At 36.0% G+C, this 27,504-nt stretch overlaps 1 protein-coding gene across 4 annotated transcripts in view; it reads left to right on the top strand.

The window, feature by feature from the left end:
• The window catches only part of SLC25A21 (solute carrier family 25 member 21), a 253,932-nt gene that overhangs the window by 42,087 nt on the left and 184,341 nt on the right, over positions 1–27,504 (top strand). Inside the window, exon 1 of one of the 4 annotated variants that reach the window (XM_083837794.1) lies at positions 8,768–8,792. The exons of the other annotated variants lie outside the window; for them this stretch is intronic. Within the exon in view, the coding sequence (XP_083693920.1) occupies positions 8,783–8,792 (10 nt within the window). The 5' untranslated portion in view covers positions 8,768–8,782. Of the gene's footprint in view, positions 1–8,767; positions 8,793–27,504 lie in introns of those variants that run through there. 4 annotated transcript variants of the gene reach the window in all.

Below are 27,504 nucleotides of genomic sequence, written 5' to 3'. Positions count from 1 at the left end.
TCTTGGACTGCTAAGAGTGAAAAGATGAATTACTGCTCCTAGCTTAGAGCATCACTGCTTAATATTTTATTTTCCATATCTATTCATGGAATGTTTACCTTCCTTACTCCTGATATATTTTTCTTTTTCAATTTTGAATATTATATTGCTGGGTCCTGTCTTGCCTGGCGATATAATATACAAACTGATTTCAAGTGTCATAGAAAGGATTTTAGTTTGTTGTAATTACAATGGGCTGTTCTTACACACATTTTTCAGGCTGCTATAAGAGTACTTTATAATTTTTGGGAAAACAGGGTGTGGAAAGTTATAAGATGTGCAAGTACTAACAAGCAGCAGGGCAAGCAAAAGAGATGCATGTGTGAGGAGAAAGATGATGATATTCGTGAGTCCCTTCCAACTCAGGCTATTCTATGATTCTAATGACAGAAACAAAAGCAAGATAATTCATTTTGAAGCCTGGGGGGAACCTTTTCTCAAAGGACAAAGATAATTAAATTCTGATACTGGTCAATGAAGAAAGAGATGGGTGTAATTCAGAGTTGGATTAAGAAATTTTTTGTTTGCTTATCGAAGAGGACCTTGAAGACATCTTCAGTTGCTGGACAGGAAGAGAATCTGACTCTGAAAACAGAGTCAATCCTACTTTGTAAGCCATTTTCCATTTTAATATTTTCCGGTTTACAAATGATATAAGTTGAGACCTCATCTAGTATCTCTTTCAATAGTATCTTTCTCAAATCCTTGGAGTTCTCAAGTCCTGTCTGGAGCACTGTGAGAACAGCTTACAGAACAAGCATACAGTGTGAACACCTTTACTGGTTTACTTCTTCATGAGATGCAATTAATTATGCCTTCCTGTTCAAAGTTCTAAGAAGTCATGTCCTGGAGATCTAGTTATGAAATACCTTGACCTGTATAGCTCATCAACACATAAGAGTGGTGCTTTCATAGTTTCCTATTTCTTTTCCTTTTTTTCCCCAAAGGTAGAACAATATAATGTAGCATTCCTTTTGCATATGCATTTCTTGTTTGTCACATGGAAGAAGAATCTTATAAAGTAACTCCATTATCTTTTAAGCCATAACTGCAAAATCATGGCAAAGCCAAGACTGCACTTCTGGGTAGATTGTCTGAATTAAAAAACAAGCCAACCCACAACAGAAGGCTCCCTAAGGTAGGAAACTGTTGGATACAATAACAGTTCCAACACATTCAGATATATATGGATATTCCTTTCTGCCTATGCCTTTGTATACTCAGCTGCACACTTTAATTTCCTCACAGTAGTCAAATTTGTCACCAATTCAGAAATTAGGTTTTCCAAATTGTGATATATGTTCAGCTTCCTCCTAAAACTGAGCCCAGCCTACAGCCAGGGCTCCAGGTATGTTTGCATGCACTGCTTGGTGCTGATGTTCTCTTTGTTCTTTGAAGGGAAACTTTCAGCCGTAACTGCATTAGCATATTGATGCTATAGCATTTTATCACAACTTAAAACAGCATTGTATGGTTTTATTTGTATACATGGATAAAGTGGTGTTAGGGCTGTAACATTAAATCAGACTAATTAAGGTTTTTGAGGAAGAGACACACTTCGGTGTCTCCTAGCCTGTTCTGATAAATTTAATTTATTCACTTTCCAGGAAGACAATTGTTCATGTGGAGGCTCACTTTTCTCAGTATTGGGTGTGGGAGGGATCTTGTCATCCTTTTTTTTTTTTTTTTTTAATAGATAAATTGCTCATATATTTCATTGAGTATTTGTGATCCAGAAGAGAGGACTGAAGAATTATACCTAGCATTTGGCATGGAAGATATTTGGTATTTGCCTAAATTAGTTTTCCAGCTATGGAAGAGGAGGGTGGTTGTTTTGTTGTTTGGGTTTTGTTGGTTTGTTTTTATAGAACCCTTTTCTACTTCCTTTCTCAGTGCAAGGATGCACACTGCAGATTTTTTGTGAACTAAGGAGTAATTTTTTCTACAATTTTTCTTATTTGCTTTGCTGGTAGCACATTGCTGGTTTGCTGTACAATTCATCTCTAACTACACTGACTAAAGGACTGATGTTCATTCTTTGTTGCCAAAGCTTTTATATATGCCACATGTGCAGTGGTGATACCATTGTGACAAATTGCAGAGTCATCTGATAAATTGTATTTACATCCACCTTTGACCACCTCACCTGCTTTCTGCCACTAATCTATCTCCACTGGGATTTATTCAACATTCCAAACCTTGGAGCTGCTTCAAACATCTGCTAATTTAAAAAAATATATAAAAAAATCAACCTGCCAAAGAAAAATTTCCTGCCTTTCTCCTAGCCAACAAAGTACTTTCTGCCTCCAAAAAATACACTGGCCTATGCAAAAAACTGGACAGCAATCAGTTATACACCCATCTCAAAGCTTAGTATTTTGCAAGCCTTCACATTTTGGACACTTCTGACTTGGGTAGGATACACTGTCTGGGGCTGTCCTGAGATACTCAACTTTAAAATTTGAACACTTTTATTTACAACATTCTGTTGGAAGACAGTTGATTTTAGTTCATATGTGCAAAGGTAGCCAGTATGCACACTGCTGTCAGTAGAAACAGTGTTGGGCTGCTGAGTAGTTGAAAAAAATTCTTCACTTATGGTACAGGTATTTTTGCTGAGAGTTCTGGCCTGGGTTTACTTCCAGTACTTTCTGTCATAATTATATTGGTGTCCATTATTAACATTTGTTAAAGGCTTTATGGCTATTCAGTCTTTGGAAGGCTGTAACTTAATTCTATCAGGACATTGTATTGACAGAGTTTATATTTAAGCTTTGATAGATTCACATGCTTAATCATAGACCTATATTTAACTTGACATTAGTAATTTACTTCAGAACTAGCCCCTGAATCAAGATGTTAGTTGGCTTTTGAACAACTTTCTCAACCTAAGACACAGGCCATTTAGTCCTTGTTAATGGCAGATCTTAAGGGGAGCATGAAACAAGTGGCTTCACAAAGCAGTTAGATATTTGCAGCTGCACTTTATGAACTGCTTGGTTAATGCTACTGAGGAGAACAGCTAAATAGGGGACTTCTAATCTGAAAAAATGAGAGCACCAGTAAATATGTGCAATGGTTTGGGACAGCAGCCCGACATCTGTGGTATGAAGAGTTGGCCAGGGAATATGCTGCAACAGGCTGCGCTTTATAATCTGCAGTATTCTTGGCTCCAGCATCTTATTCAACAATAAAAATTAATGTGCAATATAATGTTTGATAGTCACCTTCATTGTGAAAATATGATCACATGTGGAAGTATTTCATAACCCTCTGCAAATATGTTTGATTTTAAAAATGCCCTTATGCACTGGTTTAAAATATTTCTTATTGTCTAACAGAGAAGGTACTTCTGAACATATTTTTTTTTTCTAAAAAATGTTCACCCTGCCTCTTCAAACAGACATTTTGAAGAGATCACTATTTTTGTGACTCAACCAAAGTGTGTGAAATCTCTTGTTGTGCTGTATCAAGCTGTTAAACAGGCCCTTGCTAGCTGAGTACATTCTTTTTTAAATTGTTGGAGATACTGAAACGTATAGAGAAGTAAACAAGAATAAGCCACTTTAATTAATGGTAGAAATCCTCAATACACACTTGCCAAGTAGTCACTGGAGGGAAAACACATTTTTTCCACAATAAAATGTAGTTACTGTGAAAAATGCCAGACCAATAAAATTAGAAACTGATGTTTTCTAATTGATTTGTGAGAGTATACTGAGAAACACTAGAAATTACTCATTATTGCTGCTAAATACATATATAATTATAACTGAGACCACCAATAAATACAAGCAGTGATTCTAGAATTGATATTTACAGTATACTTTTACAATCCGTTTATGTACATGACAATACAAATACTATTGTGGCAAGAAGAGGACTCATCAGTAAGACTTTGAAAATCTGATTTTATTTATTTATTTGTTTATTAACTATCAGTCTCTGATGAAATTCCTGTTTCTGACATACCCGCACAAAGCCTTCTGTGTTATTTAAGCCTTGTTTTAATGTAATAAGTTGTGCTTAAGATGGATAGGGTCTTGCACAAGTGAATATGGCAAACATTGAAATTAATCACTTAATTTCTCTTCCCTTAAAAAGAAGGGGAGGGGAGTATGGAGGCAGGGAAGAGAATGGATGAAATAGCAGAAAATAATGATATGAACTGAAATCAAATGTTTGCAGATGAAATAGGAACTAAGTACTTTTTTTTTTTTTTTTTTTTTACTTATGTTGGTGTAAGGTCCCCTGGGATTTAAATATCTTTTAAATCTATTTTTGTCAAGGATCAAATTTTCCCAATGATAACATGAGGGTGTAATTGGCATGTGTAAAGAATCACTTCTGTGAGTAGAAAACATATTTATTTATCTTTTCAGTATTTGTCAATGTGCTTTGTGTTTCTCTGAAACTCGTCCATAATCCTTGCTCTGCTTCTTGCATTAAGTAAAAAAAATAATAAAAAAATCTGGGAAGGCAGCAAGGAAAGATATTCTGAACTATTTTAAGTTACTAGGTATATTTTGAATGTAATATTTAACTTTGGGATGGTTAGTATATATGCACATATATATGTCTATATGTCCACACATATATACATATATGCAAACATACCCAAAGTTAAGCATTGCATATATATATTGCACTACACTGTATAGGGATGCGGAGCTTTATAGCAGTGCCAGAATTTTTAAGTGTTGTGTTTCCCTATTTAGTGTACTTTTTGGAAATGGAACAGATATTTCTGAAGTGACTTTATGGTGTCTAGAGATCAGTTGCCAGATCAGTTGCTGGGATGTGGGTGGTTTTTTGCTTTTTTTTTTTCTTTTAGGTTTAATGTAATATTTCTGCTGTTCTTGGAAATCAGGGGAAACACTTAGCTGTTTACTTAATTGTGCTTTTAACCTGCCATGTGGCAGCAGAAGCAAGGAAATTTCACATTCTGCACTCTGCTGTCAGCTTTAAAAACACATCAACAAGTATAGGGTATCAAATTCACGCATCTGTTTTTCCATGGCAAATAAGGGTTACTTGGAGTGTAATAGCAAAGGAGAAACAAGGTGGTCAAAACAGTTTTGAAAAGAAGCTACTTTTAGTGTTGACTTTTCTGCAAATAACTATTTTAATAATCTCATCCTTTGTCATTTGTGCTAAAGTAATGTATGTTATTTGACAGAAGATATCCTAAAACCTTCTGAGCTCTCTTCCAGCTAATATTAATGGAAGTCTTCTGTAGGATATTGACTGCTTTGATCGACTGTAATGAAGTTGAGTGTCATTCAGTGCGTCATCGCCAACCGCGTTGTGTGTCTGGGACGTGCACATGTTTACACTCTCTCATTTGTCTTTTTAGTACCATCTTGAATCATTTTGGATCATTTGCTCCTCAGCAATTTTCCCAGCTGGGTTTGCCCTTGACTCTCTGTAAGCAGGTTGGCAAAGTTGTGGCATAACCTGTGAAATGGTGCACGCCATGGCAATCTTTCTGCAAAATTAGCTAGCTTTATACATGCTATGACTCTGTTCATCTGCAGCTTGATGTTAAATAGTGCTGGTAAATTTAGATCTCTGCATTATAGTTAAATTAAATATCTATATTATATAGATCTATGTTCAAGTTAATTGTAAATTCTTGGTGTATTTTTATTTGGTATTTTCTATTTCTTCTGTGAGAAATGTCTTTCATCACTGGGAGCTGATGGTCCACCTACCTGCTCATCCGCCCTAATCCCCACCAGAAAAGTGAGAAAGGATGGACAGGAAAAGTGCAACAGGGCTAGCAAGAAATAGGAAAGAGGGAATGAGAATGGAAGAGAAAAAAAGATAAAACCTGGGTTTCATTGAATTATGTATTCATTTTGATTACAGATTGATCTGTCCTCCATTGAAATTAATGAAAGTCCATTAGAATTACATTTATTTAAATTGGATTCAGGTGTCATTTGCTAAACTGCACTTATTTACAGATACCTTCAATATTTTCAAATACCTTCAGTGTCTTTTGGAATGGAGAGTTGTAAAACAATTCTGTTGATAAATGTTGAATTAAGTTGTTGGGATTCTGACAATTTTAGAATCATATTTTCAACAAATGTCAAACCTTCCATTTATTTTAAATTATTACAGTATTTTAAAAATAATATACGTCTGCTGTTTTTGTTTACTGAATTGTTGATATTCTTCTCAAGTGCCAAATGTTGAAGGATCTAGCTCTGTTTTTCTGTAGTCTGCTTTGATCTCTATGTTTAAATGCCATAGTACTAGGGTTAGAAAAACTGTGCAAAAGTCTTTACACAAATTCCGTGTTCCATTCTGTGTTTATGGAAACAGAACATTCTGATTGTAGGTTTTGGAAACGCTTGGTTTTGCATATATAAATTTAAGGCCATAACTGGAGAGTCCTCCTTTATTAAGTCCTTTAATAAATATATATTTTTAAATTTCATTCCACTGTATGATGATTATTTTGCCTTGAATTTCAATTGGTGAACAGGTTAAAAAAAAAAAGGCATCAAAAATATTTCTTTATTATAACATATTGTGGCTTTGGAAGAAGAGAACGGAGGTGTTTTGATAATGAAATGTGTGGCATTTCCTGTTGGTTGAAATTTAGGTTTGCTTACTAAGTTAATATTTAATGTTATCATTGGCAAGGCAAACTTCTGTAGGAAAATATCAGTGTGAATTTTACTAGTGAGATGGGAGTACAGGCCATAAAAATTCTCAGTTTCCCTTTTAAAAACTTAATCCATTTGTCCAACAGGAATGAATACAGAAGGACTAGAGGTTTTGAACTTCCCTCACATCTGGGTATAGCAGTGTATTTTGACTCCAAGCACAATAAAACAATCGTACTTGCTGGTGGTATATGACATAATGACCCAAATATGTTTTTAAAAAATCATTTATTGCTGTACATAAACAGCTAAGTTAGCACAAGGGATGATAAAATAACATTGGTAATTCTTCCTTTAGCTGGGAACCATTGGTGGCCCATTAGGATTCCAGATGTAGCCATGTGTGCTTTTCCATTTGTTTTCTAATGTCTAGTGCTTGGACCCTTGGTACCTTGGCTGTGGTTGTCAAGCGTGTTGGCTTTTCAGCTTGAGGTCTTCCTGGAGAAACATACTGGCCTAGCTAATAGCTATAAAGCAGCTTATTGTCTTGGGCCTAGTTTGTTGGGACTAGCTGGAGTGAGGGCAGCTTCCTGTCAAAGGTCAAACACCAGCTTGACCCAATTTTCTATAGAAAACACTTGCAACTGGACCTCAAAATCTAGGTGTTAAAATATAAATAACAAGATGTTTTAAAACAATTTTTAAAAGACAGCAATCAGTGACAACTCATATCTGCTAAGAGCGTATTGGATTGCATTCAAGTATTCAAGTATTATATGTGGAAAACATTTTCTAATTTCTTTTGCAGGCATTAACTTAAAGTACTAAAATGGAATAATGAAAGAAGGAAAAAATGCTAGAGAAAGTACCAATGATGCTCAAATAAAACCTTCACTTTGTTTTGTATGACTTAGGAGTCACAGCTGTCTTTAGCTATTGATGTTCTCGTGATGTTGTTGATTTAAGACAAAACATTTAGCACAGCAGACTTACATTAAGCAAAGGCATGGTAAGAACAGGACGGCTGTAAAATTAAAGTCAATGTGTTGGTACTTGTTTACATAGGGGCAGACTGTCAAAATTGTTGACTTGCTTAGTCCAGCTGAGTTGCCTGTGACTACTTATGTGAGTAGCTCTCATCTAGGACTAATTGTCATTCTGGCCCTACACAATTTCAGGGAGAATTTTTGATCAAACACTGTTCAGTGTTATTACAGCCTATAGTGATATGAATGCTTCTGTTGAAAGAAAAATTCGGTGGGCATTTAAAAAGTTTAGTTTGAAAAATGTTGATTTTTTTTAAAAACCTTTATTTATACATGTGTGTTTGAATGGATCTGAGCCCCAACAAAGCAGACTGGACAACCCTGAACTGTTTGTGAGTATGTGTGTGCACATCCTCACTTTTGCATGTGTATGAATTTTATGTAATCAACTAGCAATATAATATAAATTGACCTCAATTTTCTATTTTTAAATACCAGTAATATCATATAACTCTATTAATTGAGGTCCTTTGCATCATCCATACTAACTGTGTTTACTGACATTAAGAACATTCAGATTTTCTTAATTTTACATCCATGGGCTTTAAATACCTATGGGAGCATTTTGGAAATGTAAACAGATTTAAACATAAGCTAGTCTCAAGCTTTCCATTACAATTAAATTAAGCAATGTAGATTCAATAATAAATTTAGGTGTCTAGCCCCACCACCCTGTGTAAATACAGAACACACAACCAGGAATAAACAATATTCATCATTCAAGATGCAAAGCACAAAATCATAACCAGAGACCAGCTGTATCCATGCATTTGAGGAAGTGCTGGTGGCAACTGGTTTAGTTCCTGCTTGTGACAATCCAGATTTATATTACTTTTAGAGCCAGACAGTGGAACACTGGTGAGAAGTTTTTGGCATGAGTAGTCCAGCTGAAGTCAAAAAGATCGGTTGTGTTTCTTCCTGTCTTCTGTAAGATCATTTTAAGAGGGTTGGGACCCACATTAACCAAGGCATATCTTCCAGCCGTGAGGCTTGAGAGAGTGAGGACCCTCCCTGTCCCCTGGCAAAGCTTGCTGTGCAGCAGAGTGTGAGATTCCTGAGGTCACAGCTTGCAAGAAGATGGTTGCTGGTAAGTGGTTAGGGCCATCATATGCAATGGGAAATGTAATTTTTTGTTTGTTTTCTTCTCTTGCTGTTCTCAAAACAGAAAATAGCATTGCTGACCTTTACCAAAATAATTAAGCACTTCAGAAGTGAAATTAGACTGAAACTGGAAGGGACATAAGTAGAGGGAAAAGATGTTGTAGACAGAAGGCAATGAAATGAAAGGCCCAAGCAGATGAGACTGCAGCCTCATTGTGTGGCTCAGGCACCTGAGTAATGAAGAGCACTATGAGTGTAGAGATTTTATTTTATTTTTTGAGCAGATCTGGAGAGAGTTCCTGCTCTTGTAGCTTGTTGTAATATCTAGCTTCTTCCCTAAGCCCTGTATATTTTCATTATGTACAATATTGTTTACCTCTGTACCCATTCCAATTTTTATATTCCAAATAGTCTATCAAAAGAGGGCTAAGATTTTGGAAAAAACTATCAGAAGTCTATGAACTCTCTTATGCCAGCAGAAAATCCAAAGTAAGTATGGTGGGAAACACCTACTTTAGTATCTTATAATGGTAACAATTTTTGTGGGTGTGTCTGGCTTGATTTTTCAGTATACTTCTCTGTTAGGTGTGTGCTATACCATTAGGTTTCTGTAGGAAAGTGTATGGTGTGCTTTTGTGGAGTGTTACACTGAATTTTTCTCTGCTTTAGCATAAAACTGTAATAGATGCACAAATTTTCTCAAGGAAATTTTTCAATTTTTTGTAGCATGGTGAGTTTTGGTGCAATTTAATCCACTTTAATAGCTAGTTCCATGGTTGAATCAATGTGACAGTTCTTTTCTTTGGTCATTACTGCTCCAGTATTATGTTGCTACACAATTTCAGAACAGAATAACTCCTTTAGCATGTGAAAGATTGAAAACTGGCTAAATCCCATCCCTTTGATGGCCTTGCAAATTAGAAGTCATGTACCTATCAGTAAAATGTTACTTGAGAACCCATTGAGACTGCTAGTTCGGAAAAGGTCTCTGTGGATATTTCCACGTCCTTGTCAAGGTAGGCTAACGAAATCTGCCCAGTTAGAGGATTCTGTGTCGTGTCTGATTCGTGTGCAGTGGCATCCAGTGACCAGTCTGCAGATGTTTTGAACTGCTTCTCATAGGAGACAAAGACATTAAATCATTTAAGAAATCCAAGGTGAAGGAAAATGTTTGTTTTCTTTTTTTGCCATTTGCACTCTCTAACCATCAAAGATCAACATGACGATCCAGCAGTACTTTGAGGATTCATGTCACCCTCGACCTTTCCTGGGTTTAGTCAGAGCCAGCTGCTGTACAGCTGGGTAGTGACTTGCACTTTGTATAAGGACACTTGCAATTTGACATTGCTGATAGCCACATACTGAGATACTGACAGCAGTGTAACATATTTTTAGTAATGGAGCCCAAGATTTATTCCCTCTTTTTCAATCATCTTCTATAAAAGTTGAGGAGAAATTCAGAACAGGTTTTTCTAACTCTTACTGGTGAAGAGTTTTAAAGAAGCCACCTCTACTCTGGATCCTATTACAAAAGAAGCTTTGGAAGCATTGTAGTGCTGAACACTGTGCTCCAGATGTGTGCTGGAGGAGGGAGAACTCTGTAATGTGGATGTCAAAATGGCAAAGGAATCAGGTATTTGCCTCTGTTCATTGTCACATTAGGTCCTCTATTTTATTATGGCTATCCCTAGCATAGGCACAAGAAAGAATATGCAATGCACATAAAGTATCAAACAATAAAAGTCACGTGTTGCTGGATCTTGTCATCACTGTTTAAGAATTTGTCATCTGAAACTTCAAAATATTATTGTAAGACTCATTGCATTCTGACTGCAGGGGTAGCTGCATTTTGGTGTTGGATGAGCTCATCTCTGTGTGTGTCAGTATGTGAAAGCAAAATTTAATGAAGAGGGGAAAACATCATTGATCTTGAAATGAAAGACACTGTGTGAACAGAACAACACAAAATAAGATGTCAACAGAATGTTGCTGGGGTTAAAATAATTGTTCCTTCATCTTTGCACCTACTTTCTTTGTTCCACATTTGAATATTCTAAAGGTATAGAAGAGTTAGGAAAATTCTGGAGAACTAACTCATGTTTCGTTCTGAATGAAACAGGGAAAATATCAGTTTCAAAGATTGAAAGAACTAAGTCTACTTCCTGTTAGTATCAATAGAAGCTGAAACTTCTGTCTAAACCATTTTCGATAAGGAGCAATATCCATCTAATAATGTGTACAAATCGTAGCTTTTTTTTTTTTTTTTTTCAGAATTATATGTACAACTGCAAAAAAGATGTCCTTGATACATATGCCTTGTATGCCAGACTTAAGAGGGGCGGGATCTAGCTGTTTGCCAATGAGCAGTCTACATTGGATATACTGCTATGATAGCCATCATTGAGAAACAGTCAATTTTATCATGTTTCAAAAGAGATGGTTACTTGGATATTACAGCAGTCCTTACAGTTGCCTTGTGGAACTGTTTCAATGAATATTCAAGACTCTGTATTTCCCTACAACATACAGAATTAAACAGTAGAACTTAGCATGAAATATTGGGGAATAGTCATGTTAAAGACCTCTTCTGTATTCCTGTATGGTGTCCAAAGAAGGCTAGATCTCTTCTTAAGAAATGAAACACTCTGGATTGATGCCCTCCATACCAGCATATAACACACTGTACTTTTAGGTGAGCCTCTTAAATTTTAAGCAATACAGGCATGCTTTGTAGCCTCTTTCTAAGGATATATTTTGTTCTTTCTGCATAATGACGGTTTTCAACACTGCTGCTGAAAGGTAACTGCAAAGTGAAGCTAGTGTGTACCTCCTTCTGTCAGACAGAAGATGCTGAACCACTTCTGAATTGAGGAAATATTTGAATCTTAATCTCTAAGGTTTCCTAACAAAAAAAAAAAAAATGGGTAGCTGAGGTTGATGAGGTTGGTCATTGCCTCCTTTATTAGTGGTGACTCAAAAGCACCCACAGTCATATTTTCAAAGGCTCTGGTCAGTGTGTCCATGTTATGTCCATGTCTGTGTTATGTTGTAGATTTGCATATTGCACCTGGACAAGCTTAAGAAGGAATTAATTTGTCTGTGAAAGGCAGATCTTGATGGTGCAGAAGCATCACTGGGAGCTTAAGGAACATCAAGCTTAAAGGTTTGCCTTTGGAGTTAGGTAGCTCTGTTTGGAAATGGGTGCATTAATTTGTCTCAAGTCTTATTTTAGAAGTTTATGTCCTCTAGCATAGTTGTTTCGCATTTTCACGGAAATCAATAGTCAATATATTAAGTTATCTCTGTTGAATTTAAATGCCAGTGAAAGACTTCTGTCACTTTCATTGAGATTAAGCCTGCCTCAGGGTCTTTTTAATGACAAGGAGTCCTACTTTCACTCTCCTCCTTGTTTATTCTTTCTTTTAAAAGAAGTACTTTTTACGTGCTTCTATGAATTGCCACGGGGGAATGGAAGTCTCTTCATACATAGATATTTGACTTCCAGCTATCTCAGCACATGATGTCATTCATTGATCCAGAGCGTGTTTGTGCGGAAGAAAATGTAGCAGTAGGTTTTAGCCATTATCTGGTAGAGTTCTCTCTTATGTTGCCCTAACTTCAAAGCACCTTAAGATCACCAGATGAGAAATTAGACCAATTATGCCCTTCTATTTTTCTCTCCTTCCATTTAGCTGCTTCAGTTATTGGGCACTTGATTCAAAACAGAGTGGGGACTTCACTTTTTTCCAGTCAGTTGTTCTGCAATGCTGTTGGGGTAGAGGTTGTCCGTTTGTGTGTCTTGATGTTTTTCATAGCCAAAGTGCCTTTATTGGCCTCTCTTGTATGTGTATTTAAGCTGTGTCAATATGAAAATTGCTCCTTGGCAAAGAATATGAAGAAAGGATTTCGGATTGATGTTTGTTGCCTGTTTTGTGTTAGAAATTCAGAAAGATTTGCATAGACTCTACTCTAATTTAAAAAGAATAAAGTGAGTCAGTTTACTACTAATCTTGCTTGAGTCTGCCTGATCTTTATTGACATCAAAAAATTTATCAGCAGTGTTTTCAGAAGTCTTTTCCTGTAGCATATACTCAGTTATTATCACATTTTTAGACTGTAAATGTGCAAATTTTGTTTTGGCAAAGGTTTTATTTGCATATATCTCAACTGAGAAAACAGGAAACAGAACAAGAGAATGGTGTGATGGATGGGTAACATAAGGACACTTTTGAAATACCTGTTTGCAGTTAATCTATGATAACCTGCCCTCCAATTCAGTTTTTTCCTCTAATAAATCACCTGAATCATTTGATTTGAGATTTCCGGATAATCTTGAAAGGAAGATTCAGAAAGAATAAACACCTTGATTTGTAATAATTTGTGGGGATTATGTTATTGTTTAATAAAATATTTTTCAATGTTACTCTCATGTTCTTAGAATTAAAGATTCAGTCCAGCAATGTACAATAATAGGTTCTGACTCAAAAATTGTAGCCAGGGTGTAAGGGATAACCAGATACTTTGTTGACTTTCTGGAACTGAAATCCTAGTATGTTGCTCACAGAACACACATGGTGTTTCTTCACTTTTTAGCATTAAAAATGATGCTCCAGGCAATTAAATGTTTTCATGTACGTGTACACTATTTGATGCCCAACAGGCCAACCAAGAATATCATGGTAATTAAATTATTAATATAGATTATTGATTCATTATTTGCTAGTCAGTAAAGGCATGAAAGCAACTAATAAAGCCACAATGTACTTTGGAATTAATGTGGGATCAAGTATCAAGCTTAGATTAATCAAATGTCTACCATGCTTTCTTTCATAAGTTTTTCAACTTAGAAAAATTAAATTCAGTTAAGTTTGAATTGTGTGCTACTATTGGTACGAGAAGCCCTTAAGAGAAAGTATCCTGTGAAGGAATGTCTTCTTGTAAGAATCTGAATGATTTTTCTGTGTGCTAAGGTAGAGCATAGTAACCCAAGGAGTGGGCTATTAAGCTAAGATGTTTTATCACTGACTCTTACTTTAAAAAGTTGTTTTCCAATGTATTTATGTGAAAATGCAGTTGGAGTGACTAGAGGTGAAATATCGTTTGGTTGGTATAGATATTCTAGTTTTAATTAAATTTTGTGTAATTGTCTGTCAGAAGAATAAATAAATGAGCATTTAAAAGGTTTATAGGTAAGTTTTTAGAAGGCTATGTTTCCGGCATATTTTTATACAGTGGAATTTTTGATGCTACAGTAAATTAAGAAGTTGGATGATTTTCATATGATATCCTGTTTCACTAATACAGAATAACCTTGAGCCACAGTAGGGCAATAATTACCAAACTTAGAGACAAACTCAGCCAAACAGCTGTTTTCAGTTTGTTAGGAGATCCATTTGATTTACTCTTTTGGTCAACTTTCATTACTTTATAAGACAAAATTTCACTGGATATTTTAACCCTGAATTCCCAATCTTGTTTGCTGCCTGCTATAAAATTGCATGCTTGAACTGTCCCAGCCACTCAACATGTGGGGGAGCTACTGTTGTGTTTTACGTTGATCCCAGTTTTCATGATAAGTGATTTCAAATACTATGTTCAGCCCTAGACTTATTTCTATATGCCTTTTCTGTCTTTTCCTGTGGCAATGGAGAACGAAATAGCTCAAGTAAGGTCATTGCCATGCACTTTGAATGGTTCTTTTTCATCAAGTGAGGTAGATCGCATCATTGTGGATATTTGGCACCCAAGCTGACACACAAATTGTCACAGTTTGTTTGTTGTTGGTATTTTACAAGGTCAGCACATCTCTGCTGTCCCACCCTGAAGTTTCCTACACTTCCCGGGTTTTGTTGCTGTGAAGCTTGAAACGTAATGCTCACCCCTATCTAGCACTTAAATCAATTAGACTTAACCATGTCTACATCTGAACTATCTTTGGTGTATTTTACACTGCTAGCGTGACATCAGTGTGATGTATCAATAATACAGTGATTGTCAGAAACAGTTTTTACAGCATTATGTGTTCCTGAAAGGAGAATCCAGAGACATAAAATTGTCGGGTTCTCTTCCTCATTTTGCACATTTTTTTCATTATTGTTATTCCAATATTGCAGATTCTCTTGGCATTTCTGTCTCTTATAATATAAGAACATCTTAGCATATCTGGAAAATGACTTATTTCATGCCTGAAAGTGAAACAGCTGGCAAAATCAAGAAGTTTCTGATAAGTTTATTTACAGCATGAGTTCTATTATTGCCGTCTGTTTTCTTTCATGGTAGTCTAAAAAAACAGGCATGAGAAAGGGAAGCTGTTAAATGTATCTCACATCTTTGGAACTAGTTTAAAAGTTGCTTTTATACATAATTGTTGATTTTATTTTTTTATTTTTACTTTTTTACATTTTCAGTAATTACATTTCCTGCCCCTTCTGGTTATGTTTTTCCATTTAGAAAAGATAGTACTATGCCTCATTACCCGTGTTCCTCATTGAGCACACTCAGCAATTCTGTACTCTGTCCCTTACTGTCCTGCTTTGAAAAGTCAACACCTCTGGAAAATGAGGGTGACAAATATTGCACTTCTCATGGTAGCTGCTTATCTGTGTAGTTGTGACACAGAACATGAATAAATTTATTTTTTTTTCATGGCCTTTCTTGTCTTTGGAGCAATAATCAAGTATACGTTAGATATAGTAGTAGTATGTTATATGCTCTTAGAAGGTAGAATTTTATTCTCATATAAATACAGAAGGTAGAATTTTAGTCTGAAGTCAATGGGGTTTAGTTGTATAGGAAACATGAACCTGTTATCATTGTTCAACAGTCAGTTCACCCCACCTCCAGTGCACTGACTCTAGCTGGGTTTTAACTTGACAGATACAACACTACTCTTGGTGGTGTTGTATCCCATCTCAATGACAGGAGAAACAGTTTGGAGCAGTGTTTAGGAACCTCCTGAAAATGCTGTCCTAGATATTTTCTTGTTAAAGTGTTATAGCAGTTTGTTATTATGAAGACTGGTTATTTCAAACATCACTCAAGCAAATTTTACATGTTGTTTAAACAAAAGAAGAAATAGGGATGAGTCACTGGAATTGCGTATCTTTTAGCCTTATTAATGCTGTCAGCATAGATAAGAATGGACTTTTCGCTAGAATCAAAGGAAATTGGGTTTTGACCTATCAGCTCTGAAAACCCGGTGGCTTTTGAGTGTAAAACAGTTTGCAATAGGCAAAGCCTCTGGGTGACTAGTGCAGTGAGCAGCTCTCATTTTCTTACTCTTTCTGGAACTTTTTGTGCACCCAGTCAAAACAGTATGAGGAGATACAGGGACTCCTCCTTTCTTTTTACAGCTTATGTGTGATTTTCCTACATTAGACAAACTTGGGAGGTTTTCCTGGAGTACCTTTTTTGTTTTGTTTTGTTTTCCCCAGCTAAATGACAAACTCCAAACAGAGCCATAGTTTTGATCCAAGCCCCTGACTCTAAGTCCTTAGCTCTAAGTTCTTTAGGTGGAAGGACAGCATAGTCTTCCCCTAGTGATTATTCTTAGGCTGTCTTGAAGCCCAAGACTGTTCCAAATCCCCCAGTTAACTTCTGCATACCAAGAGGAAGCCTAAACTCAGGTTTTTCTCTTGTTCTGTGAAATCCCTTTTCATTCTTCCTGCCTGCAGTTAATCACTCTGCAGTTGCCTCAGCCAGGATCTGAGGGTTCTTTCTTTGCTTTCTTAGCTTCCCGTATGTAATCTTTCATAGTGCAAACAACCCCCAAAACAAACAAACAAAAAAAATCTTGTACTGTTTTTACTTAGCCAAGATACCTGTGTTTTAGAGTTTCTGTCTTTGCCTACAGCCAGGAAGGAAAAAAACACCAATACCCATTGTAACCCAGAGGGGCTAAAGAGGAATTTTCAAGAAAATGGGCTTTTTATTTTTTTTCCAGGAAAGGTCATAAAACATTTGATCTGATATTAGAAAACTCACAGAAATTTCCTTTTCAGGGAGAAGTGGACATACTCTACTAATGTTATAGGATAAAGAATTGCTCAAGTTTCACTGATCATTCCCAATAGTAAAACAGTTACACATTATTTCTGTACTTTCACACTCATCAAAAAGTTATGTTCTTGCATCCTTTAATCCCTGGCAGAAAAACCTATGTGTCTTTAGTCCACACAATGTAGAATCTCAGTTTACCAGTGAGGCAGGTGCAAACTTCACCAGTTGCTGAGCTTAGCTAAGGCAATGAACCAAACACATGTTCTCTGAAGTGTAAAAAAAAAAAAAAAAAAAAAAAAGTAAAAAAAATTAAAAATGGAAAAGTTGGAGAGGTAGAGAGGAAGCTTCTTTGTGGGAGCATCCCCGGTGGTGACCGAGCATTCTCTTGGCTTTCAGACTTTGAGCAGAAAGGGGGAAGACAAACATTTGTGTTGTTACAGCTGAGTCCACTGATAGCAAGTTGTTTGGTTAGTGGAGATGTAATTTGTCTTTATATTTCTTAGTGACAATGCTGTGCCAAAACTATTTTATGATCCTGAAAACCTATGTAATGCTGCATTCTCAGGTGACGTATTTGATAGTTAAGCACGGTTAATTTTGTCTCTATAGCCAAGATACTTAAACACTGTGAAAATTGCAGGCTAAGATACTTATCATACCCCAAACTAAACCTAGGAGGCATTTGAACATAGAGGGAGAGGGAGAACAGAAAAGATTAACATATGCTTATTTAAACTGCTTAATGATGCCCATGTAAAGATGGAAGTTCCTGGGGATGTTGTTAGTGAATATACAGGAAAATTACAAATTGAGTCCATGCACTAGTTTCCAGATTCTGAGAGAAGTAACTGAGCTGTGACTCACTGAGGATCCATTTCAGTGAAGGAAGTACTCTTCTGAACAGTAAATGTGCAGCAATGCTCACTGCACTTCTACTTGACTGGTAGGAAATGTCAGTCATTGGCTTTTTGGCTTTTATGAATACATGCACATTATGTGAGACTATAAACATATAGAAGGTGACAGCACTTTGTTAAAATTCCTTTTGTGGCAATGATGGGAACAGATCTGCAAAAATATTTTGAAAAGCATTTGATATTGCACTGCCGTCTTTGAAGCAAAAATGCCGTATCACACATTTGATGGTAAATGATAGACTGCGCCACAGACTGTGTCACTGTGAGTTCGGCAATATGAAATAAACAGTTTTGAAGTGCAAGTTTTGACACTTTTGAGGAAGGGGCTTCTGCACTCTTTACATAGTAATGCATCGTTAGTGATTGCATACTTGGTACAATTCAGTCACACACTGGGCAGGACTGCAGTGAATCTTCTAGCAGCCGGTGTTTGAAAATGTCTACACATGACTATATGTACTCAACATTTTTCTGCTCATTCAGTCCTGTTTCTTTAGAGTCTTTTAGAGCATTGGTGCTACTCATTCCACCTTTCCTGTCTGACTATACAAATTTAATTGTTTAATTTTACTGTTACTATTGCATACTATTAACTGGCAAAACCAGTCATAATCAGCTAGGTCATCTCCTGTCTTTTACTTATGAGAGCTGAATGCATAAAAATACACTTCAACAACAAAGTTACATGAACCAATTGATGAACCAATAAATGAACCCTGTTCATTTGATAGGCATGCCCACAGCCAATTTATTTTATGGCTGTGGAGCCTTATGCATGCAAAAAATCAGGGGGAGAAAGACCACAACTGGAGAATAAATACAGATGGCTGATAGAGAGGGAGAAGAATTAAACTTCATATGAATGATGTTCTAATGATGATTGCTGATCCCTTTACTTAAGTGTGCCTCATGCCTTATGAAGCAAATGATGGTATTCAGAGAAGTCTCGGGCTTAAGAATCAATTATATCAAATCCTAAGTAATAGCACTTGGACTGAACAAAAGATACTCAAAAGGCAGTGCAAGAAGTATTTTGATTCCACTGGCTAAAAACCATGATAAAGTTCTTAGGGATCCCCATTACTTCCCATCTGGAAAAAGTCTGCAACAAAAAAGAAATAGCATTGAACAAAATGGGAAAAGTTAACAATACCACACGTTAAAAATATCACAAATTAAGAAAAGAAACTCTTCAAAACAGTAACTACAAAATATATAGCTATTTTTCAGAAAATTCTGCTAATACCAACTACAGAATTACAGGCCACTGTGAAAAAATCCACAATACTTTGTAATGTACGTATCAGTGTAACTTTACGTACTCTGGTACCCTTAAATGGTGTGTGAAAAATATAAAATGTAATTGCCCTTATTCAGCAGCAATGTCAAGAACCAGTTAACTGTTTATCAAAGACTTAGTAATCTCAGAATGGTGATAAAGTTAAATTAGCAAAGCTTTAGTTTCTTCCAATTTAAATAGTCCTGTGTACTCAAGATGGCAGAATTCACTATTTTCCCTCCACTTCAGTAGTAGAAACATGCATTCAGGTTCATGTTGGAAGTGGAAACCTGCTACTGAGGGTTGGAGGATAGGAGAATGAAGCTTTTCTTATATGTGAGAATTTTGCATACTAACCAAAACAGTAAAATAGTAATTTTTTATTGATTTAGCCTACTCTTTTTAGAATCTTTAGCAGAACTGGTTAGGCTTTATATCTGGTAGAAGACTTCCAGTTAACAGAGCATGGTTGGAGTTACAGTCCCTATAGAGAAGATAAAGACTTCTAGTCAGCAATTAGCTTCTATTTAAAATCTTGTCACAGAGCTTTTATTTAAAACTTTGTCATTTTCCAAGAATGAGAAATTTTGTTGATTTTATTTTGTATGCTGGTCACTGCTGAACATGGAATGCTTTTACGCATGCCTGTAATTTTACCATTTTAATGAGAATTTATATGCAGTGAATTTTGTCTAGAAGACTACATGTCATAGAATACAATGAAAGTATAATAGAAATTCATAGTTTTTGCTCTGATGATTAGAATGAATAATTGAAATTGTGAGCCACATTCTGCTGTCTTTAACAACACTGATTTTTCCATATGAATCTATGTGTGTTTGTAGGGTAAGAAACACGGGATCTGATTTGTTCTACTTTTTTTTTTCCCCATCTTCATGTTAAACACATTACAGTTATAACAGTTATAACTGTCTTTAAGGTAAAAGTAGGTAAATTTCAAGGAGTATGATTTATTCCTGAAACACACATAATTATTGTGGCACTATTTCAATAAGAACTACTAGGCAAGGATTGTCATGAGGTGCTTTTAGTAAGTCAAAGCTCTTTTCTTCTGGGACTCCCCCTGCTTTAAGAATCACTTTCTTTTTCTCTTACTCTGCTAGAATTTCTTACTGTAGGCCAGCAGATTTCTCAGATTTCTTCACAAATAATCAGCAAATGTGATAGAGTACAGATTTTAATTGTGTAAAATGGCAATGGTAACTCTAGCTGATAAGTCCTGTACAAAGTACATTAATCATTGTTTGCAGGTTGAAATGATATATTGATATACGTGTGTAAAAGTCTGTGTACATGTGTAGTACACAATGCAGATAGAATGGCCAGTAAAGAAATAGATGACCTAAGAAACATCTGATTTAACAAATGTATATCTTTAAATTGGAAATCTAATTATTTGCCTTAGTTTTGCACTGCTTGGGAACTTAATGCAAGACTATGTTAAATAAACTTATTATTTCCGTTTTTCATTTAACCTGTGGGTTATGGTATGGCCAATCTGTTTTATATCCTCAATCAACAGATGATTGTATTTGGTAATAATTTATCAAGAATAAAAATCTGTTTTTGAAACTAATCACCTCATGTTAGGTCTGCCCTTTTTCAAAACCACCATCTGACATTCATTTTGTCTGCAAGACAAACATTCTGATGAAAATGCATCTACCACAGGATATAGTCAGTGGAATGAAGCAGTTCTACTCTTTGTATATATTTAGAATATTTTGTTTTCTCAACAGATGGACTAAATTTTAGTATTAAAGAAAAAAATCAATTTTACATAGTACGTAAACAAATTTGAACAAGTATCTTTTGCATTTCTGATTAGTTTTTAGCAAAATCTCCCATGGAATTTGAGGGTCAAGTTGGGCCATAGCTGAGGTAAAAGTTTTGAAAGGTTACTTTAACTGCTTTCTGCATTTGACACAACAAAGCTATGTCTTGAAGTCAGAGGGAGTGCTCAGTATGCCTTTGAATTTTGGCCCACTGAGTTTAAATGGTGGGGTTTTCTTTTGGATGTTGGTTTTTAGCTAATGTTCTTAGAATTGGCTGCTCTTTGAAAAGAGGTTGAAAGGATAGATGCATTCATGCTCTGCATGACTTGTGTACCATGAAGCCCTTCTCTGCTTAGTTAGACTGTTCTGGCCATTGCTACCCTGACATGTTCTTCTTTTAGCCTGGCAGCTGTGTCTTGCAGTTATTTCTTGGATCTTTCCTGATCAAAGCTTCCCATAATACTAAAATATAGGCTTGATCGAGCCAGCATGCAAGCCACATGCAAGGAGTACGTGGAATATGGAGCACTTACATCATTATGCTCTATGTACAGTAGTTCTGTGACATTAGGTTTTGTCTCAGGAGGTCTAAGAACGTGAACTGAGAACACAAAATTCATTTTAATTTGCAATGCCAGCTAGATTTAGACTTTTTGACCCTACTGAAATTCTACCCAGATTTTTATAGTGCAACAAACTTATTAAATTTTAAAGTAAATCTCAAAAGAGGCAATAAACCATTAATAAGTCATGAAATTATTTTATTATTTTTAATTTTTAAGAACTGCACGTACTGCAGCTGGACTTCCTCCAGTGTTCATTCTTCCCCAACTGCTTTATTAGAACAAATCCAAACAGTTTCCCAAGGAAGTTATAAATTGTTATCAAAATTAGAAAGTGAGGAATTCTATGTTGTCAAGTTTGTATGACAGAGTATTTTTAATACCATCTTGTAGGCGTGAGTTGTTCAGTGTTGTGATTTGAGATCACTACAATAACTATTTGTAATTCAAAGTAAAGTGTTGTGGAGTTGATATTTTACGTAGGGATAAACTGTTCTTACTTATTCTTTGCATTCTTATTTATTTATTTTACAAACTTCAAGCAGGGGGCTTTCTCTTCCCCTATAGCTCTCCCCCTTCCTCCACCCTAATTTCACTAGTGTGTTGGCCACCATGACAACATGGATTTTATCTGACAAAAAGTTAAAAAGCTTCAGAAAACAAAGAGGCTAAAAAATGAAATACAGCTGTTTGCACACAAATATAAAACAGAAGGCCTAAAATCCTTTCTACTGATTGGCTGGATTACTTGAAATAGGGCTCATTGTTTCATAATAATCAGCAGTTATTTTTCCCTATTAAAATGTACACTGACAAAGTATTGGAAACAGCTTTCCCAATCCATTTCTATAAGGAACTGGGAATATAAAACATACCTATAACTTTTACTGCCTATATGTTGAGGGACCCATCAAAACAAAGCTGCACACATTCAAAATCCATTTTACATATACATTCATATTAAAAATGACTTTATATACTATTTTTCAATACCAAAGAATACAAAAATTTTTACAAAGTAACATTTTTGGTAATTGGTAGTGCAGCGAGTGGGCAAACTGTGGCATCCAGTGTAAGTTCAGTTGCAGCTCTCACACATCTTTAGATCCTAGTTTATTGAGAAAGGAAATGTTGGCTAGGATTCTGGAATTATACACAACCTTTAAGGAAAAATGACATCAAATCGATTTCCAGTTGGACACCAACCAGAGATAGTCAGAAATTTACAAACGCTTACTTTATGTCACAGCAGGCTGTGAAGTCTGGCATTGCAGTCCTCATGCCCAGTACGTCTATTTATTTTTTTTAAACTGCATAATAGTAGTTCACCCATACTTAATTGTAATCAAATGAAGATTGTTTTCCTGTTAATTTCAACTAATGCTACTGTAGTATGAGAATATCCAGAGAAATGGAACTAGACTACAATATTTAAAAAAAAAAAGGAGGGGGGGGGGGCGAGAGGGGGAACAACAGTAATGGGCAAAGAGAAGGCAGACAAATATTGACCCTCCCTGCAGCCAGCAACATGTGATGACATGATGGGAAAAGAAGCCACATCCACCCACTGCCTAGCCAATGAAGGAAGATATGTAGTTTGTAGTAAATATTCAGCCTGTCTCATGAATGAATTCTACAAACTGTTTTGAAAACGCATCTCATTTTGACTTCCATGCTGAAGTCTCTTGCCTGTGGGTGCAAGCAAAGAAGCAGCGATCTCCTGTAGTTCTCATTTCTTGGTTGTCCTCCAGACTGGAAAGCAGTGGAAGACTGGTAGCATGAGCATTTTGCTACTCTATTACAGATGTAGGTTTTTTCCTTTTTTTTTTTTTTTTTAAGAATGCATTTTAACATTGATTTCAAAAGTTAGTATCAAGTTCCTAAAGTCAAAAATTCTTCTAAACTGCTCTTCTACTCTTTTTTTTTTCTATTTTATTATTATTATTATTATTTTTTAATGGAACAGAAGTCTTTCATTTCTGCTTTTCCCTACTGAGATGAGAATTGAAAGACTGAGATTATAATTCTGAGAAAGAAGTACTTATTTCAATTTCTTTTAAAATTCTAACAATTGACAGCATGGAGAAGTCCAACTCTTCAGCTTGTCAGCCAGCATGGCAATTGCTGACAGAGCCACTGAGATGGATCATTGTCTGATTCTTTATCTCAGGAGCATGAGGAGCAGGAGATCACTTACTACTTAAGGACTTGAAAAATAATCTTCATTGTAATGTAGTGCAATAGTCTACTTCTTTCTGGAAGAATTAACAATTAGAATGCTAATAACACCTGCTTAATGATACTTCTGTATCAGTGCAGTGGGTTTTTATGGTGGACAACAGATTAATAGGATAAAACAAGCACTTTAAAACTGGGGTAATATGCCATGTATTTTGGTACAGTTTGTATTCTAGCAATTGTTCTCAAAGCATCGTGAATAAATAAATATTTAATTTCTTTATGTGCCTTTGTTTACATACAGAATAGTGGTGAATGGAGAGGCATGTATGTCCACTGGAGAAAGTCTCATCTGCTGTGTTGTCACTGGAATTTGCTATGGGATCTTTCAACAAAGATGGGAAGAGGGAACCAGGGGATGAATGGAACTTTTGAACACCCCCCACCCTCCTTTTATTTCCCGTGTGATATTCTGTGTGTGCATCATTGTTTCTCCCATGCTTCTTTCCCTGAGATCTAGTATAAAAAAATATGATGTTGTGAGAAGTGGAGGGGAGAGAAATTTAAAACAAAACAAAGAAAAACAGTAACATCAACAAAAGCAAACACCTCCCCCCCCAGTCTAAAAACTGCTTCTGCTGACTCCAGATAGAAAAAAAGTTCTTGAGAAAATGTTTTGTGTAAGTCAGTTTTCTTGTTGTTGCATACCATTTCTTCAACACGCCCTCTATTCCTAAGTATTTTCTTAATTGAATGTTTATTTTAAAACTACCAGCTTAAAATTGAGTTCTCATATATTCTAGGTTTTTATTTTGAGGTCACATTCATCATTAATCCTTAGTATTGTGCTTTTGTAATGATATTAAAATTAACATCAGTGTATATGTGCATGCCTACATAACATGCATGACTTCCATGTTAGTATTATGTGTATCTCTAAAGATTAACGTGGAGGTCATATTCATTTTCCAAAACAGCTTTTGAGAAACATGAATTTCTTCTGTATCTGCATTATAACACTGAATTTCCAATTGCCTGTCAAGAGCTTTGATGTTTTTTATTTTCAATATCCCTCTGTCTCTGAGGCTTTGCTTTAGTGATGCCAGTAAACTGAAGAGTACAATGTCTCTTAGAGTCACACTATCTATTTATGTGTTTGAGAATAATATGCATATTTATTTCATAAGCACAATACCCGCTTTTTAGATACACAGTATCTTTTTCATTCTTAAAGAAGTAGCTACAATTCACCTTTGATGAATAAGAAAAAAAAATGAGGTAGAAAAATAGCCATTGCTCCTCTTTGCCCTCTAGGTTTCATGCAGTGAGAGCAGAGTTCTCGGAAGTTTGGTATCTAAAATGATTTTGGTTTAGTCATATTTTTTTGCAGGATGACTGCTCCTAGAGCAGTAGACATTCATTTTTAGTTATCGCAAAAAGTAAAAATGTATATTAAAAAAAGGGAATATGCATGTACTACTAAGACCTGTATTTAAAGTGGGGATAAATGTTCTCCTAGGAAGCTTATATCGCTCCTGGTTGAGTGGAAAGTTGTTTCTTTCCACTAGATGCCTGACTTTTTTCCTAAAGTGGTAGATCAGATAAATTCCACCCTCTGTGATAAATAAGTTTTAAGGCTTCCTCAGTGCAAATAAAAGAGGCCAGTGATTTTGGAGACTCTCATGCCCATAAGTGGCCCCACTAGTGCTAGTTGGCCTACTCATTCATTTAAAGCTAAGCACATTATCCATGTAAGTGCTGTAAGTGCTGTATTATCCATGTAAGTCCATGTAAGACTGGAACCCAAAGCAGTAAATCAGAAAAATATGCTAATTTCTGTTTACTTCAGAGTAATTTTGGAACTCCTAACTATATATCAATTCAGCTCTTGAAATATATTGGGGAAATAAAATAGAAATGTTGGGGAAGCAGATCTGACTGTAGCATATTGCTTAGTGTTGCTCTGAGAGTATCTTAGGACTGACCTGCAGGGTGAGGAGTGAGGGAGCCACAATTTCAATTCTCACACTGTCCATGAAAGCTCAACATTGAGCATGTGCTATTATGGCTTTACAATTTAGCCTGCTGTCTGTAGGTTGGCCTGTAAATCAAACCAGTACATATTCCTAGGGCTAAGAATGGGTACAAAGGCAGTTAGCATGGTTCAGCTGATGCATGTTAACTAGCTGAATTGAGATAACTGGACTGTATGTCTGGGACCTTTTTATTTCTGTAGGAAAGTCACATAGCATCTCTGTTTCTGCCTTGCTTAGAGCCAAAAGAAATAGAGGTAGAGACTGAGGCAGACTAGAAATTATAATCTTGGCAGTGCACAGAAATTCATCTATTTAAGTACAAGCATACTATGTAACAGTTGCTCCCAACATAATTTGAGGCAGATGCCCTCAGTCTGTCCCTCTCGAAACTCAGTTTACAGTTCCTCTCACTATTTCCAGCTGTATGAGAGGCAAGTAACTGTCTGAGTCTTCAGTATTCCCCTTTTCTGTACAAATGTAGGTGAAAAAAACTCATTTACCTCTGGGAAACAGATTATTTAGCCTATTTTCACTGTGTATTAACTGCAGTTTGTTTTACTGTCTATTACTTTACTTTTAGTATTAAATTTCTAATTCACAGTGTTCTGAATCCAAATATGCTTGTCTCTGTAATCCTGCTGTGAGGGTGAGAAACTGCACGCATCTCAGATAATTTGGCTCAGTATGAAGCCTATTCTCCCTTATCCTCTAAAAACATACAACTGGTTAGTACCAGCTCATTCTCAAAACTTTGCTCACAGTCCACAGTATCAGGCAGAATCAGCAGGGTATCTGAAATGATGTGAAGGTTGAATGGCACAGATTTCAGTTTTTCAGTGTTTTTAGGAACTGGTCAGCTGTTGTCTCTCTTGGTCATTGTGGCACAAGAAAACACAGGAGGAAAATGAGTAGAAAAGGATCAGACCTGTTTAGAGAGAGGGGAAGAGGATATTTGTATCGGTAAACTGCAAACAGGGTGAGCCTACCTACTTCAATTTGGCATTATGTATGTCTTGTTGCATAATTTTTCTAGGATTTAGAAATTCCAGTGTGACTGCAAGGTCACTACTTAACTAGCAACAGGGGTGGACATTTTGAATGGTTTCAGCTCTCATTAAAATTAATTGGAATTGAGAGTTCTTAGCATCTGGCGTCATTGGACCCATCCGTAGCACCTTTGTGAAAGGCTATTATAAATAACATTTTTTAGCAAATGTATATAAAGAGTATGTATACAGGAGTATATAACACTGAGGATATGTTGTACTTAGTGCTTGCACGGGGAATTAATCATTAGGCTTCTTTATATCATCAGTTACTTCATACATATGTTTACTTTTTCAGTTATCCCTTTTTCATATGCTTTGGCAATTATTGTATTTACAGACAGATATTCACACTGAGGCTAAATCTAAAGAAAATATGACTTTATACTGAACCCCAGTAATGATTCCCCATGTGAGAGGGGAAGGTGTTATAAGACAGAGTTGTAAGCAAGTTGGAAAGTGTGACATGTTGGCTGTGTCTCCCTTAACTAAATGAATGATCTGGCAGTTGAGGAAAGGATGTGCTTTTAGCTGAGAAACAATTGGACGGAAGAGAAGAATGCTATGCCAAGCCTTATGAAAAGCCACCAGAAGAAATGTTCTATGGCAGTTTCTTTTGAAGTGCGTTTCTAGGTCTTTGGAGGGAGCTTGTCCTGGCTAAATGGGAAGTTCTCTTTAATTATTTGACTGCCAGAAGTTGAAATACAGCGTGTATTTACCTCAGGAATAGAAAGTGAATAAAGTAGCCATGTACTGTTTATGCTTTTTTTGTATGGTGCTGTTACCGCAAAATACTATTTCCCCCCTTCTTCTTCTGAGGCATAGCTTCTGGCAAATCCTGTAATTGGACACATTCTCGTGCACTGCAGCTGGAGCCAGGCACCA

Source organism: Anser anser (genome assembly GCF_964211835.1).
Source record: "Anser anser genome assembly, chromosome: 5".
NCBI lineage: Eukaryota > Metazoa > Chordata > Aves > Anseriformes > Anatidae > Anser > Anser anser.
The sequence above is the reverse complement of the archived record's forward strand: the minus strand, read 5'-3'. Positions and strand labels throughout refer to the sequence as shown.